The sequence below is a fragment of the Zootermopsis nevadensis genome, unplaced genomic scaffold, assembly GCF_977971745.1.
Source record: "Zootermopsis nevadensis isolate Lab colony 2312 unplaced genomic scaffold, Znev_1.0 Znev_ptg000001l, whole genome shotgun sequence".
Lineage (NCBI taxonomy): Eukaryota > Metazoa > Arthropoda > Insecta > Blattodea > Termopsidae > Zootermopsis > Zootermopsis nevadensis.
The window spans coordinates 3809997-3823729 of record NW_028259133.1 but is presented as its reverse complement, the minus strand read 5'-3'; the positions used below and the strand labels follow the sequence as shown (position 1 = coordinate 3823729).

General features: G+C 37.1%; 1 protein-coding gene across 3 annotated transcripts in view; it reads right to left on the bottom strand.

Moving 5' to 3' along the window:
• Positions 1 to 13733, bottom strand: part of zfh1 (Zn finger homeodomain 1) — a 651615-nt gene that overhangs the window by 28614 nt on the left and 609268 nt on the right. For all 3 annotated transcript variants that reach the window (XM_087349799.1, XM_087349855.1, XM_022084146.2), the window contains one exon: positions 12634 to 12986. In XM_087349799.1, the coding sequence (XP_087205925.1) occupies positions 12634 to 12986 (353 nt within the window). The remainder of the gene's footprint in view (positions 1 to 12633; positions 12987 to 13733) is intronic.

Sequence of the window (13733 nt, the reverse complement as noted above, 5' to 3'; positions counted from 1 at the left end):
GATGATGACGAGCGTTCTGGACGACCATCTTCGAGCACAACGCCCGAAAATGTTACGAAGATTCGGCAGGCCATTCACGAAGATCGACGTCGTACCATCAACGACTTGTGCGACATTGTTGGGATAGGCTATGGGACCTGTCAGCTGATTCTAAAGGAAGAACTCAACATGCGACGCATCCTGTCTGAGGACCAGAAGCAGAATCGACTTCTCGTTTGTCAGGAGCTCAAAGATCTTGCAAGAACCGACCCCAACTTCCTTTCTAAGCTCCGTGTGACTTCTTCCTCTTCCCAAAGATGAAAATTCAGCTAAAGGGAAGGAGATTTGAGACGATAGAAGAGATTCAGGCAGAATCGCAGATGGTGCTTGACAGGCTGACAAAGAAAGATTTCCAGGGATGCTTCCAGGCTTGGCAGAGGCGCTGGGATCGTTGTGTTCACTCCCAGGGGAACTACTTCGAGGGTGATGGATGAATTTAATACCTGAGATAAGTGTACGGGTTTTTAGAGGCGCAATCTATAAACTTTCCGATCGCACCTCGTATGCAACACATAACCTGAATTATTCGCACTGCCGCCATATTTGTAATTCTCAAAATATAAGTTTAACACACAAGTTGCAGAAGAATTTATCCCTGCACGAAATATTATCTTCAGCTATCGCCTCATCTGGAAGGCTAAATACGAACTGTCGAAATGCTGTATTATATTCTACAGCAACAGCAGACGGACCTGAATTTAGTAGTAAGTACGAATAATTCAACGTTTGCTTTGTCAGAGAACTGTCACTTACGTGTCAGTTAAAACGTTTTAGTACAAACATGCCTTACTACTGCGTGTTCCTTTGTGTTTGCAAAATTCTGTGAACAATGACACTACAACTGAAAAAAAAAAGACAGACGAATACCACAATTACACGTACTGAAGCAACAAGTTAGCTTGTATCTTTCTGGAAAGGAATTCAACACAGTTCTCAGACGAAACATTGCACTTAATATGTATAATTAATGATTAATATGCATACAACATTTGGGCTGAGTTCTAAAAACTGCTATAACTATACTCGAATTACATTCGACATGGCAAGTGATTTACATGGGCGAGCAGAAGTGGACTGTTATGTATTACTCCGCGCTTTGGCAACAGCGTCCACGTAAGAACACGACACACGTCGCGATAAACAAATATTAACGCAATAATTTTTCCGAGAACAAGCAAAACCATAATGCTCAACTCGTGGGAAATCTATGGAGGCATGCCATTCGGATTTTCAAACGAATACGCGGTTCATGTAGGGCATGGCATCCAACTTCTACAAATGCCACAATAATACCACACCCTTGCAAATCCTTACTACTCACCATTCATCCCCCCAGTTATATTTAAGTCTACGTAAAATAAAAATTAAAAGAATGTCATTAAATAACGCAAAAATAAATCAGTGTCCTGGTAAACTTGTTAAGTCCCTCTCATAATCGCCACTGCTTCACTTCCACGAAGTTAAATGTTCATTCTACATTGTCGCAACGTCCTTTAAAAAGTGGTATTCAACCTGGGATACGCGTACCCCCGGGGGTACGCGAAGACATCTCAGGGGGTACGTGAAATTTAATTTTTTTATGATAAACACTGAATAATCAGTAATTTAATTTATTTTAAATGTAATTATATACTATGTATAACTTGAATTATACACCAACAACTTTGGGGGTACAAAGTTGAAGAGAAATTATATCTGGGGGTACGCGAAGACATCTTACGGGGTACGTGAAATTTAAAGAAATATATTATTTTATGATAAACACTGAATAATCAGTAATTTAATTTATTTTAAATGTAATTATATACTATGTATAACTTGAATTATACACAAACAACTTTGGGGGTACAAAGTTGAAGAGAAATTATATCTGGGGGTACGCGAACAAAAAAGGTTGAATACCACTGCTCTAAAACACCAGACATCTTACTCTTGGCTACGTGGCGCTTATAATACCGTTAAATAACCCACGAATAAAAATTTACTATACAACATACGACGTCAACTGTATCCTCCCTACACGGTTCAGATACTTTTGGCAATCTTATGGACATTCATAATGTGTTTAAGTTATTAAAACCTTTGCACACAATCTCGACTGTTGAGAAACGTTTCGAGGACTGGACCTGTCTTCTTCTTCAGGTGTGAAGTCTCTTAAAATGAGCTAATACCGTGTCCAGTGATTGTATAGACGAAAGTCAGAACCCTTCAGAATCGATTTGCATACAATATTTAACATGAAACTAAAACACGTTTACAACCCATGTACTCGTTAATGCAGACCTATGTTTCCTCCTTTTGATTCTGCCTTGTTTTGTTCTCACCTCGTAATTTTCAGATTCCTCGACGTCACATCCCTTACACAGAGCTCCAACATAATAAAAAATTTCCATTTCCTACGATATTTAACTTTTTATTACCTTACAATCTTTATATTGCCACTATGTTACTGTGTTAGTTTTACTAACTTCAAGTGCTCTTGACTGGTATTCTACGCGTCTCAAATACGCTATTATATTCTTTTTAATATTATCCTATTAGTTTCCATAATTGTTTGTATAAACATAGGGTCGTAAATTTATTTTACATTCAGATACTCAATTTTTGCATCGTAAATGTTCTGTTTAATTTGGTGTCCTTCATTTAAAATAAATTGTGTTCGACCGTAAAAATATAAATAATTTCGGTTTTAGTGCCTAGATTTCTAAGACAAAGGTGATGTGACGGATAAAATGTTATAAAATTTCAGTCGAGACTGTTACATAATTTAAATAACATACAAACAAATAAATTAATAATTATTCGGATGTGTCACACTCGGGCAAAAATGTACATACATAGTACGCTGCAAAGTGGCTTTTGGTAAGACCATACCCAGCCTAAGTTTATAGGGTTTTTAAATAACGTGGCACTGAAAATTTTAAAGTAATGTATGAACCTATAAATATTGTTGTTGTTATTACAAGGTCAGTCCTCAGTTACAATTGGTTCTGTTGTTAGTTGCCATGTGTAGGAGCACTGACATCTTCAACAAAGTTTGTGTTCCACTCCCTGACATTTGCCACTCTTAATGGCCAATTATTTAATATTTAACTTCTCTAGTGGCTAGCCTCTCTATGCCTGATGTTTCTAACTTTGACACTGCTCTCCGTTACTTTGTTTTTTCTCGTATCTTATGTCATCTCCTTTTCTTAGCCTCCTTCAGAGTGGATGTCTGTAATTGGTTTCTTGCTGATTTTAAGCACTTCAATTGAGTCATCACCGTCTAGAACAGGGGTGGCCAACCCAAATGATCTTTCGGGCCACTTTGGAAACGCATCATAACTCCGCGGGCCACATATAAAATTATATATCCCCATATTAGATTTAGATACACTATAGACATTTTTTTTTGGAGGTGTAAGTTGAACCAAAAGCGCTAACAACTTTTTGTGCCAGATTTCTCAAATTGGAAAATTTCTCTTTTGTGACGTAAGTGTTATAAAAATCTATTTTTGATTCTGATGTTTCAAAAATGTGTTTTAATTCAATATTGCACTGTAAGTCAACCAGGCAATATCTGTCATATATTCGCAAGAATATTATTTTAAAATCAAAGTTAATTTTTTCTCATAATTTCGACAGATAATTTTTGAATATATGGATGCACAAATAATGTATTTTTTTAATACATTGGTTTTCACTACTTTGGCCATTATAAAATAAATATATTTTGTAAAAGTGTGATGAATCTCGCGGGCCGGAAAAATGTTCAAGGCGGGCCACATGCGGCCCGCGGGTTGGCCACCCCTGGTCTAGAGCCACAGTATTAGATGTCTCCCAATATTTATCACGTACGACCATCACATTTTTGTATTCAAACTGCATAATTTATATAACCAAATGCCAGAGGATTGTGGAAAAGTCTAATAATTCGTTCTCCCGAACACAAAGTTCCCCGAAAAAGTGTGTATTAGTGTTGAAAAATTAACGAGACGTACTTCAAAAGCTGGCTACGTCCTGATTATTTTTATATCAGAATAATTGTTTATAAATTTAATATCGATTAATAAAAAATATATAACAACAATTACAAAATACATATTTTTGAATGGATCAAAGGCGTTTATTTACTTCTCATGGATTGTGAACTTACGTACCGATACAAATAAAATGTTAAAGTCACCCTTCCGATGAAAGGTATAGTGGAAGTTGTAACATATTCGCCCGATATGTGACGTACGGGCAGTTTAAAACCGCTAACTAATTCTGTGACAATCGAAAAAGACGAAGTTTCAGCCATATGACGTCTGTTAAGTAGCCAAACCCAGTCCAAAATCACATTCATCCTCTTCCACGCTGAGATTTCCATAAAAAAACAAACACAAACACAAGGTGTCCCAAAAAGACCTCTTGTGTCTTGTTGTGTTTACGAGGAGAACCTAGTGTGGTCTACACTTAACAGATGGCATCGCACCTAGTGTGGTCTACACTTAACAGATGGCATCACAGTATCTTTTCCAATGATTCACATAGATGAATACGACGCAGAGGATCTGTTGAGTACCCACCGTCACGATGGCCAGATTTAACGCGGTGTACTGAGCGCTTTCAGACCAAGGTTCCACGACCAGTAGGCTTAATTTATTTGCCGACATAGGACGCTCTCCTAACTGAGTTATGTATCACCTCAGGGGCAAAGCCCTAAGAGGTAAAAGATTACCTTACGTGGTCGCCTACGTCCGTCTTAGAAAACGAAATTGTCATAAGTAAAATAATAAAAAGGAAAACTCCGAGAAAAAGAAAACGAAGGGGGAGAAGGGTAAAGTTTATCCTCGTAACAGGTGTCGTCATAGCAACGTAGCGAGGAACCATCCCCTCCCCAAAAAAGACTATGACGACACAAACAGTGAAACAAAAAAAGTTAGCTTGTCTCTGTAGGAGGTGGCACATCTGTTTCCTTCCACATAAACAAGTCCCCGGCCTTTTCTCCTTAATACCAACTGCAACAGCGTGAAAACAGAAGGGCTTCGTTTTAACTTTGTTTTGTCTATTTTATTTAAATATTATTTAAGGGCATAGTCTAAGAGCAGGAGAGAGGTGTGTGACGAACAGGGGTAAAAGCCTTTCTCAAAAACATATACCTCGAAAATGGAGGACAGGCGTAGGGATATTTTGAGCGCGGACTCTGTGGCAAAGTACGACCGATCAAACTGGAAGTTGCAAGAAAAGGATTGGGTTTCGTTGCCGTAAGAAATAACCGTTGAAATGCAACGGGAAATAAAAAAAATAGATGCGGGATTTTCAAAAAAAAAATTCTCCTTTGCATGCTTTTAGACACCCCGTAACTAATTTTTAAAAAAATCAAAATATGTAATTTTCCCGGGGTTGTGTCTCCACGTGGATCACCTTTTGTTTTTACTGTCTTTAAAATTACACGTCATTTGAAAAAGTAAATTTAAAAAAAACAGAACAAAACATACGGATATTTGACTTATTATATACATTAAACTTTTAAGGAATTATAAATGGCTGAGATCATCCCCAATGTTAAAGTGTTAACGAAGTAAAATGGAGCCTTAAACTTTCTACCCCAGAGACCGATGTCTCGATGTCAGCTGGAATACAATCGCCCTGTAAACAAACATCAATGATTCACACAGTTGGCCCTTGTCAGGTTTGAGACACACACATTCTAGGGAAGACCGTGCCTAACGTAACACTTTGCTTCCTCTCTAAATTTTTTCGACGTCGTTAATTAATATTGTTACAATAAATTAACGAGTTCCTTATTTTCCATTACTGTATGCTTTACATTTTCATACTTTGCAAAAAGAGTAGTTCGCAGTTTATAAACATTAAATCAGCCATAAATATTACACACACAAAATTATTTTAATTTTTTTTTCATTGTACGTAAACTGGTCGTAACATTTAACAGAGTACAAACAAAACAAAACAAAACAAAGTGCAATAACAAATATCAGAATATCCCAAACATAACCTAACAATAGTCAGCTTCATTCCGAGCTCTATGTGGTCAACGTAATCCATCCTGAACTACACCGTAGCATCAGAAGTGTGGGAATAATGAACGAGGAAGGGGGTTCGTGAATATTTTCATGACTGCATAAGTTTTCACACGCCATCCCATGTGGTCTCTCACGCGGCAGCCTCGACATGCTTCTTGTTCACAGTCATCTGACGAAAGCAACTGGTACCAACCTTCATCTCAGCCTTCAAAATTCAGTGTGCGGTAAACTCCCATTTCAGTCCCCGAGAACACGGCTTCGTAAAGTCTCTCACAACACGGCTACTTTGGTTTTTATTCTGTTATAAATTTTAAATACTTCGCAAAAACAAACACATCAGTCGCACGTGTCTAATAATGAACGCCAAAGCGCTATATTGGTTTGTTCTCCAATCGATAACTTGCTATCGATTTGACGGCGATAATTATTGAATCATCTGAGATAGACTTTGAAACGAGAAAATAATATTTTCATACGAATCTCAGTTATAAACACGGCGATAGGAAGCAATAACACAATAAAGTCACGTTAAATAGAGGTTTATATCAAACAACAATGGTGTGAGTATCTTTTCTTTCTAAGTTCTTTTCGCCCATTTATGTTAGGTTAATGCAGAAAAACAGCAACAGATGTCAGCATGTTGAAACCGAAATACTTTACCACGCCACAGGGAAATTTTAAAAATTCTGGAACTACGAGGGGAAATTAAGACTACACAAATATACCACGACTAAGAAAATAATTAACGTACAAATTTTTACCAATTCTTTTACACGATTGTTAAACGCAGTCTGATGCCATTTCAGAATAACGTAAATACAAAGTCCACATAGCGAAATTTTTGGAGAATGCAATGGGAGAGGCACTTAGCTAGGATGGAAACATGACGACAGATACATGCAATATTTGGTAAATTGCCACTTTCAATACCGAGAAGTTTGTGACGATATGGCTCAGAATCATGTCTGATGTTGGTTCATGGTATTAACGTTGTTGAAAGTTTGGAAACTAATCAGTTAATTAGTTTGTTTCGTCATCTGACGTCAGCAATGTATTTCTCAACAATATTTTGCGAGTTTTAATGTTTCCTTCTTCCTTGGCTCCGCTGCAAAACGGGAGAATTTGCCATATTTTTTTTTCAAGGATTTCTGTCTATCAACTGTGTTTTTACTAACTCAACGACGTCGTCCTGAAATCTGAATTGAGTTCCGTTTATATGACAAATGTTTACCAACAATTTAATAACCTTTCTTCCGTAGCACATAATCCATTTTTACACCGTCACCTGACTACGCCAGTGTCTCACGGACATGCCAGCTACGGACACCACGAAATAAATACAGCAGCTATCTTAGTTTTATTAAGTTTATCTCATAAAGTGATGTTGGGATATGAAAACTGTCATTGTCATCAGCACTCCACAATACACACCTGTTCCTGAACCATTACACCCGCCAATAAACCAGCACCTACAACTCCTACGGAAGTGGTCTTAAAAAACTAATAACGTTAGAAATATAGGGAGCCCTGCAGTGTATATAAGATATAAGCTACTGAAAAGTGTTTAGCGTCACAAAAACAAGCAAGGTTCGTTGCTACGATACGTGGCGGCATCAGTTCCCACGGCAGAAGCCAGCAGCTGTTTAACTCATTACAAGCTACGTTCTTTCGGGTGTCGTCATCACAGTCAGCCACCTCCTTTCCCTGTACGTCTGTGATGTGCTTGTGTTTGTGGTAAGTCTTAAAACCTGCCAACTGAGAGGGGGCATTACCCGTTCCACCCCTTCACGACCCAGTTGGTTCGTTCAGGATCAGATTCCAGGACATGCAACCTGACCAAATGACTGCAATAGTGAATTAAGTCAACAGGGTAAATGTTTCAATTTTGGTGCTGTCATACAAAACATTCTCTGTGTTTTTCCGCTGACTGTCTATGTATCTGGTAATTATTAGATTTTATTTAGAGTTCTGTCTGATGACAGGTCCATATGAACAGGATCCTTCCATCCTTTTCTCGGACTGGGACCTGTTCATATACGTTCTTGGCAGATGATCCAGAAGTGGTTTGCCATTGCCTTCTTCTGTGTGTGAATGGGATTCCACGGAGAAACCGGGGAAGCCCCCGGAGGAAAACTCCGTGTTGCCTAGACCACGGCCTTGCCCAACACAAGTTATAAATTCGGGCACCGCCGGGAATCGAACCCGAGACCCCCCAGGATTACAAGGCCAGCGTTCTAACACAAAAATTCTAACACCGCCAATGCCAAAACCAGTCACCTGGATAATATTCTTAACCAGTTACATTCACCTTACATCCTCGTAACTTTTCTCCAAAATTTATCTTAATGTTATCCTTCTACCCCCAGTTCGGTCTTTCAACGACCGTTTTTACAACAGTTTTTCCCACCAAAATTCACCAACGCCACCCCTAAACTTTCAGGCGTTCAAATTTAGTGTTGTTTGTTACATTTATTAAATCATCGTTTTAAATTATATATTGCGGCTGTAACAATTTATTATGGAGTCCTTCAATATGCAATTTTCCGAGCTGTCATATCATTTCGCTACTATTAGATGATAAAAAAAACATTATTATTCTTCGCATTATTTCCTTAACATAAGACACGAATTTAAGTACGTAAAATTACAGTCCTTCGCCTGTACACCTGCCTATATCAGACACTATTCTGAACTCCATAGTGGCAGACATTTCCTCAATTTAGGCTGTTTTTTAAATTTTCTCGTGAAACCATTCCTGATTTGTTAGCGTTAACCCCAACTAATACGGAATTTCGTACATTTTCAAAAGAATTTATTAGCTACCTTCATATGATCGTTTTGTCATGTCTGGTGACAAGACATGAACATAACCTATTCTTAGTTACTTCCAGACTAACTTCTTTACCGGCAAGTAATAAAGCCTCTGTTATCCTTTGTGATATTTGTTTTCATCTAATAAATCAACATCAGCATAGACTAGAAGCTGATGTGATGTCTCTGTTTTGTCTTGTGCATTCGAAAGAAAGACACAAAACAATGGTCATAACGTATCTCCTTGTTCCAGACAATTCTGAACAGGAAATGAGCCAGATAAATATTTACCTGTACGGATTTTACTGTGTTCCATTTAAACACGTTTTAATTAGCCTAGCTACTGATGACGCACCACAAAGAATTCGCTTGGGAGTGGAGTGAGGTTAGAAACGGATATATGCGAAGTGCGCATGCTCTGTAAGTTCACCTCTTCCCCCACTCCTACTTCCTGGCAGACTTCTCGTTGCACGCGAACAATAGTTTCTTGTGGCGGCTGATGCAATGTGACATTATATTACCAATTCCCATTTTTTCTACAGAATCTGACGAATAAAGAATAGTTTATATGTTGCATATCGATTATATCGAAATGATTATTTTAATCAGCCTTCTTATAAATAGATATACAGTGACAGATTCATTTCACTGCTATGGAAATTTTTCATTATTTCCAACAATTAAAAGATGACTGTCTTCTGGAATTCAGCGTCGTATAGACAGGTAGAAGTTTCAGAGGTTCCTTCTGCCTACATTATCAGGGCGATGAAGGCAGAAAGAACCTCTGAAACGTCGATAAATTTCTACCAGACTACATGACGCTACTACCCAGAAGACAACCATCTTCGGACTCATCGTCGTGAGGACCTCAAATGCTACAACCTAATTACAGTTAAGGAATTCAGATTAAAAACGTTATAAGTGACAGATGGCTACATAATTTTAAAAAAATATGGAATTAAAGTATTCAGGGAACATAATTTCAGAATTTAAAGATGTTAATTAATTAATAGAGTGAAAATAAATGATAATAAATGTAAACCCTAAGTGAATTTAGAATAAATAACTATATAAAAGTATGCGAATCTCAGATATTGATACGTGGGTTTTGAATAAGAGATACAAAACGTTTAGAAGAAATTTGAAGACCACTAATTTACATTTGGTAATAAATACTAACTGCACTACGGTTATTAAAATATTATATCATCCACAAATATATAGAAATAATAAACGAGAACAGACATTTGAGATAAATAGTAAATTAATACTATTAATATGCCCTGCAGTAATCAAATTTGATAAATATCATTCCAGATACAGTCTTTCGTTACTATAAAATACTTAGGATGGAATTATTTACACAGAAAATTTATATTAATTACAGAGTTCTTAAGAAGAAGGAAAGACAAATTCTTGGATGTGATAAATCCAAATAAATCTGTTTTTTCCTAAAAATCGGGATGTTCTTACACAAAACCACTAAGTCTATAACATCGTATAAGTTGTAGAAAAGTACGATATTCTTCATACAGACTATAATATTAGAATAAATACGTTATTTATGAATTATTTTTCGGGCTAATGGTTGTTCTTGAATAAGGTATTTGGTGTAGGTGATATCATTAGTCTTTCACCCATAATTATCATAATTATTATTTTCGAATTCTGATCACAATATTTATGCATCGGCTCTAAGAACAAATAACATAAATTTCCCATTTTAAAATAAAAAGTCTAGTCCAAAACTTTTGTCAATCCCATGATTTTCCGTTGTGAAAAACGTCCTTCCAGTTTTTCACAACCACCTACTGAGTTCTGAGACCTCCACACCCTCTACCGAAACGTCAGTTTAGTTCTGCGTGGAACAGCGTATATAAAACACCACCTATTTGCGTATCCCCGTTACGATGACAGAAACATGAAACAGTGGCAAGATGGAGGTCGCTCAGCGTTCAAAAACACTCCTTGCGGCGGCAACAGTAACTACAAAAACAAAATACAGTCAAGCAGCGGTAACCATCTGAGTCTGCGGGATGATAAATTTAGATATGACGAAACAGAAATGTATGTGAACAAAAAAATTGACCTGTTATATGAACCATTCTCTCTCTTTCTCTCTCTCTCTCATTCTAGTTAAGTCGGGTGGGAGAAGGCCCTGTTGTGTAAAAGTTTTTTTTAAAACTGTTATGACAGCAGAATGGCGCGTTGACCTATCAAATGAGTTATGTGTTATGTTTTGTCAATTAGCTCTCAGATCTCAAATGTATTCACATGTGCACTTGCCTGCCTCTGAAAATAATATCATGCTTTAGAGGACGCAATGAGTGAAAAGGGCACAAGGACACGGTGTAAAGCTGGCCGTTCCTTACCGAACTTCTCTGCACGAATGAAACACCTCTGATTGGAAGCTAACAAATGTTACAGGTGTTTGAATTCTTATGCTGGAGTCGAACGCTATGGAAATATTTCCATACGTCACAAAACTGAGTGAAAATATTATTAATTAAGCATGATTTACATTAAATTCCTTTGATGTGGGTGGCGAAACACAGCAAAACGTAAATTTTACCTAAGGTTTATGTGAGGAACACGGCATGATTCTTTGTTTACATGAATATAAAATTAATAAATGTACTGAGAATCGAACAAGGAATTATTCTGAGACAGCTGTCACCCATAAAACATAGAGAAAAAATAAAGTAGCTTCTTGGCTTTACAGTGAATTAATACAAAATGTACCATAATTCAGATATTTATCTATGTTATTTAATTTAACTGGTACTTAAAATAACAGAGAAAAATTAGCAAAATAAAGTATATTATTTTGTTCTGCGTAAATAAATTCTGTAGACATTTTGGTTTTCATGCCAGCAGTCATTGCTCTCCATTCACCTTTCATCATTGAAATCATCAGAACCTAGTACAAAATTCATATTTGACGCATCTGTAACCTCTACACAGTGCGACATCTGGAAAACGGGATTGGTGTTATGAGGTAAGACCTGGTGCAACCATCTACCAGAATTTGTTTAAAATTTAAAATATTTAATATACCATATGATGTTCTCTATCGAAACATTCGATTTACACTAGAACGTCATTTTTCATTCTTCAGGTGTATAAAATTAAAATTATATAAACTTAGACATAATTTCTTAAATGCAACTTTTTTTTATATATTATTGTATTTTATTTAGATGTTTATCAGACATCAATGTTGTTCTCTTTTTATTTAGATGTCTGATAAACATCTAAATAAAATACAATAATATATAAAAAAAGTTGCATTTAAGAAATTATGTCTAAGTTTATATAATTTTAATTTTATACACCTGAAGAATGAAAAATGATGTTCTAGTGTAAATCGAATGTTTCGATAGAAAACCTCATATGGTATTTTAAATATTTTAAATTTTAAATTGTGATTAGACGGACTTGATTTAAACAAATATATATTTTATCACAATATGACGTAATTTTATCATCTCATCTACCAGAAGTGAATATGAATCCAAAGAGGGATTCTTCCTAGAGTGCTACACTGAAGATCATCATACATGGCCGCCATTTGAGAACGAAGTGTGAGCTGAAGTAGACGTCTCTCTCGTGTGTGTTATTATAATTAATACGACTATTATTATGCTTATTATAGACCTAGTATTACTTTATGCTATAGTCAGGGCTCAATGGCATGTCGTCAGCTGATGGCGACAACTTATCGTGCCATGGCAAAACCAAAATGTAGGAGAAGGCTGGACGATTTACTCACCACCTGGGCGTTCGGGGAATGGAGTAGCTCATGCTTCTCCAGCTGGTCTTTATGAAGGAAACTAGTGTTACACTGGGGACAGGCGTAACCCCCGCCTGGGGTGTTGGGGGCAGGAGAGCCGACTGGTGACGTGGGTTGCGACGCCCCGTCGTCACCACCTCTGACCTGTGGCGGAGGCGGATGAGAGGACTCGACATGCTCCTTCAGCGCCTGGAATCCGGGGTAACCATTCTGACACTGTGGGCACTTGATGAAGTAATCGGTCCCTAGTCCAGTAGCACCCGTCCTGCCACCATCGTCAGCGCCAGATCCTGGGGAAACGGATTTACCCACGCCGGCAGCGGTAAGCGGCACTGTGGACAAAGATCGTCTGGTCAGTTCAGGCGCACCGACGGCGTAGAAATGCTTATCAGAAACACGCACAAAAGAAAAGAAATCTTTCTTCAATCACCCTGTCGGCCTACAGTGTTCATTATACAAAGATTTCAAAATCCAAAATGTCATCACACAATTTCCTATGTAAATTAACGTAGGAAATCGACCAATCTTAGGGCTTACGGTGTAAAAGTGTTTGGTAAGTCTACGAAGCAGAACTTTCTCTGTCATACCGATCCTCAATATAAGGGCCACGCACATTACAATGACCAGGGTCTCTCATCAGCCCAGTAAGAGTAAGTTCAATGCCATCATCAGGAAAGCAAACTCCTTAAAATACATATATCCTTGTTATGGCGTATTCTTTTACAAAATAATCCGCAAGGACCAGCAACGATAAAAATTTAAGAGCATTAATACGGTAATAGTAACAATAATAAACAGTCGTAAGTCAGTAGAATCTTCTAGAACCCAGCACATTATATTTTAAAAACACGTCTACCACGTTTTCACCTCATTTCCTCCTGCGTTCTAGAGCAGTGGTATTCAACCTTTTTTGTTCGCGTATCCCCAGATATAATTTCTCTTCAACTTTGTACCCCCAAAGTTGTTGGTGTATAATTCAAGTTATACATAGTATATAATCTACATCTAAAATAAATTAAATAAATTACATTACTGATTATTCAATGTTTATCATAAAATAATATTTTTTTTTAAATTTC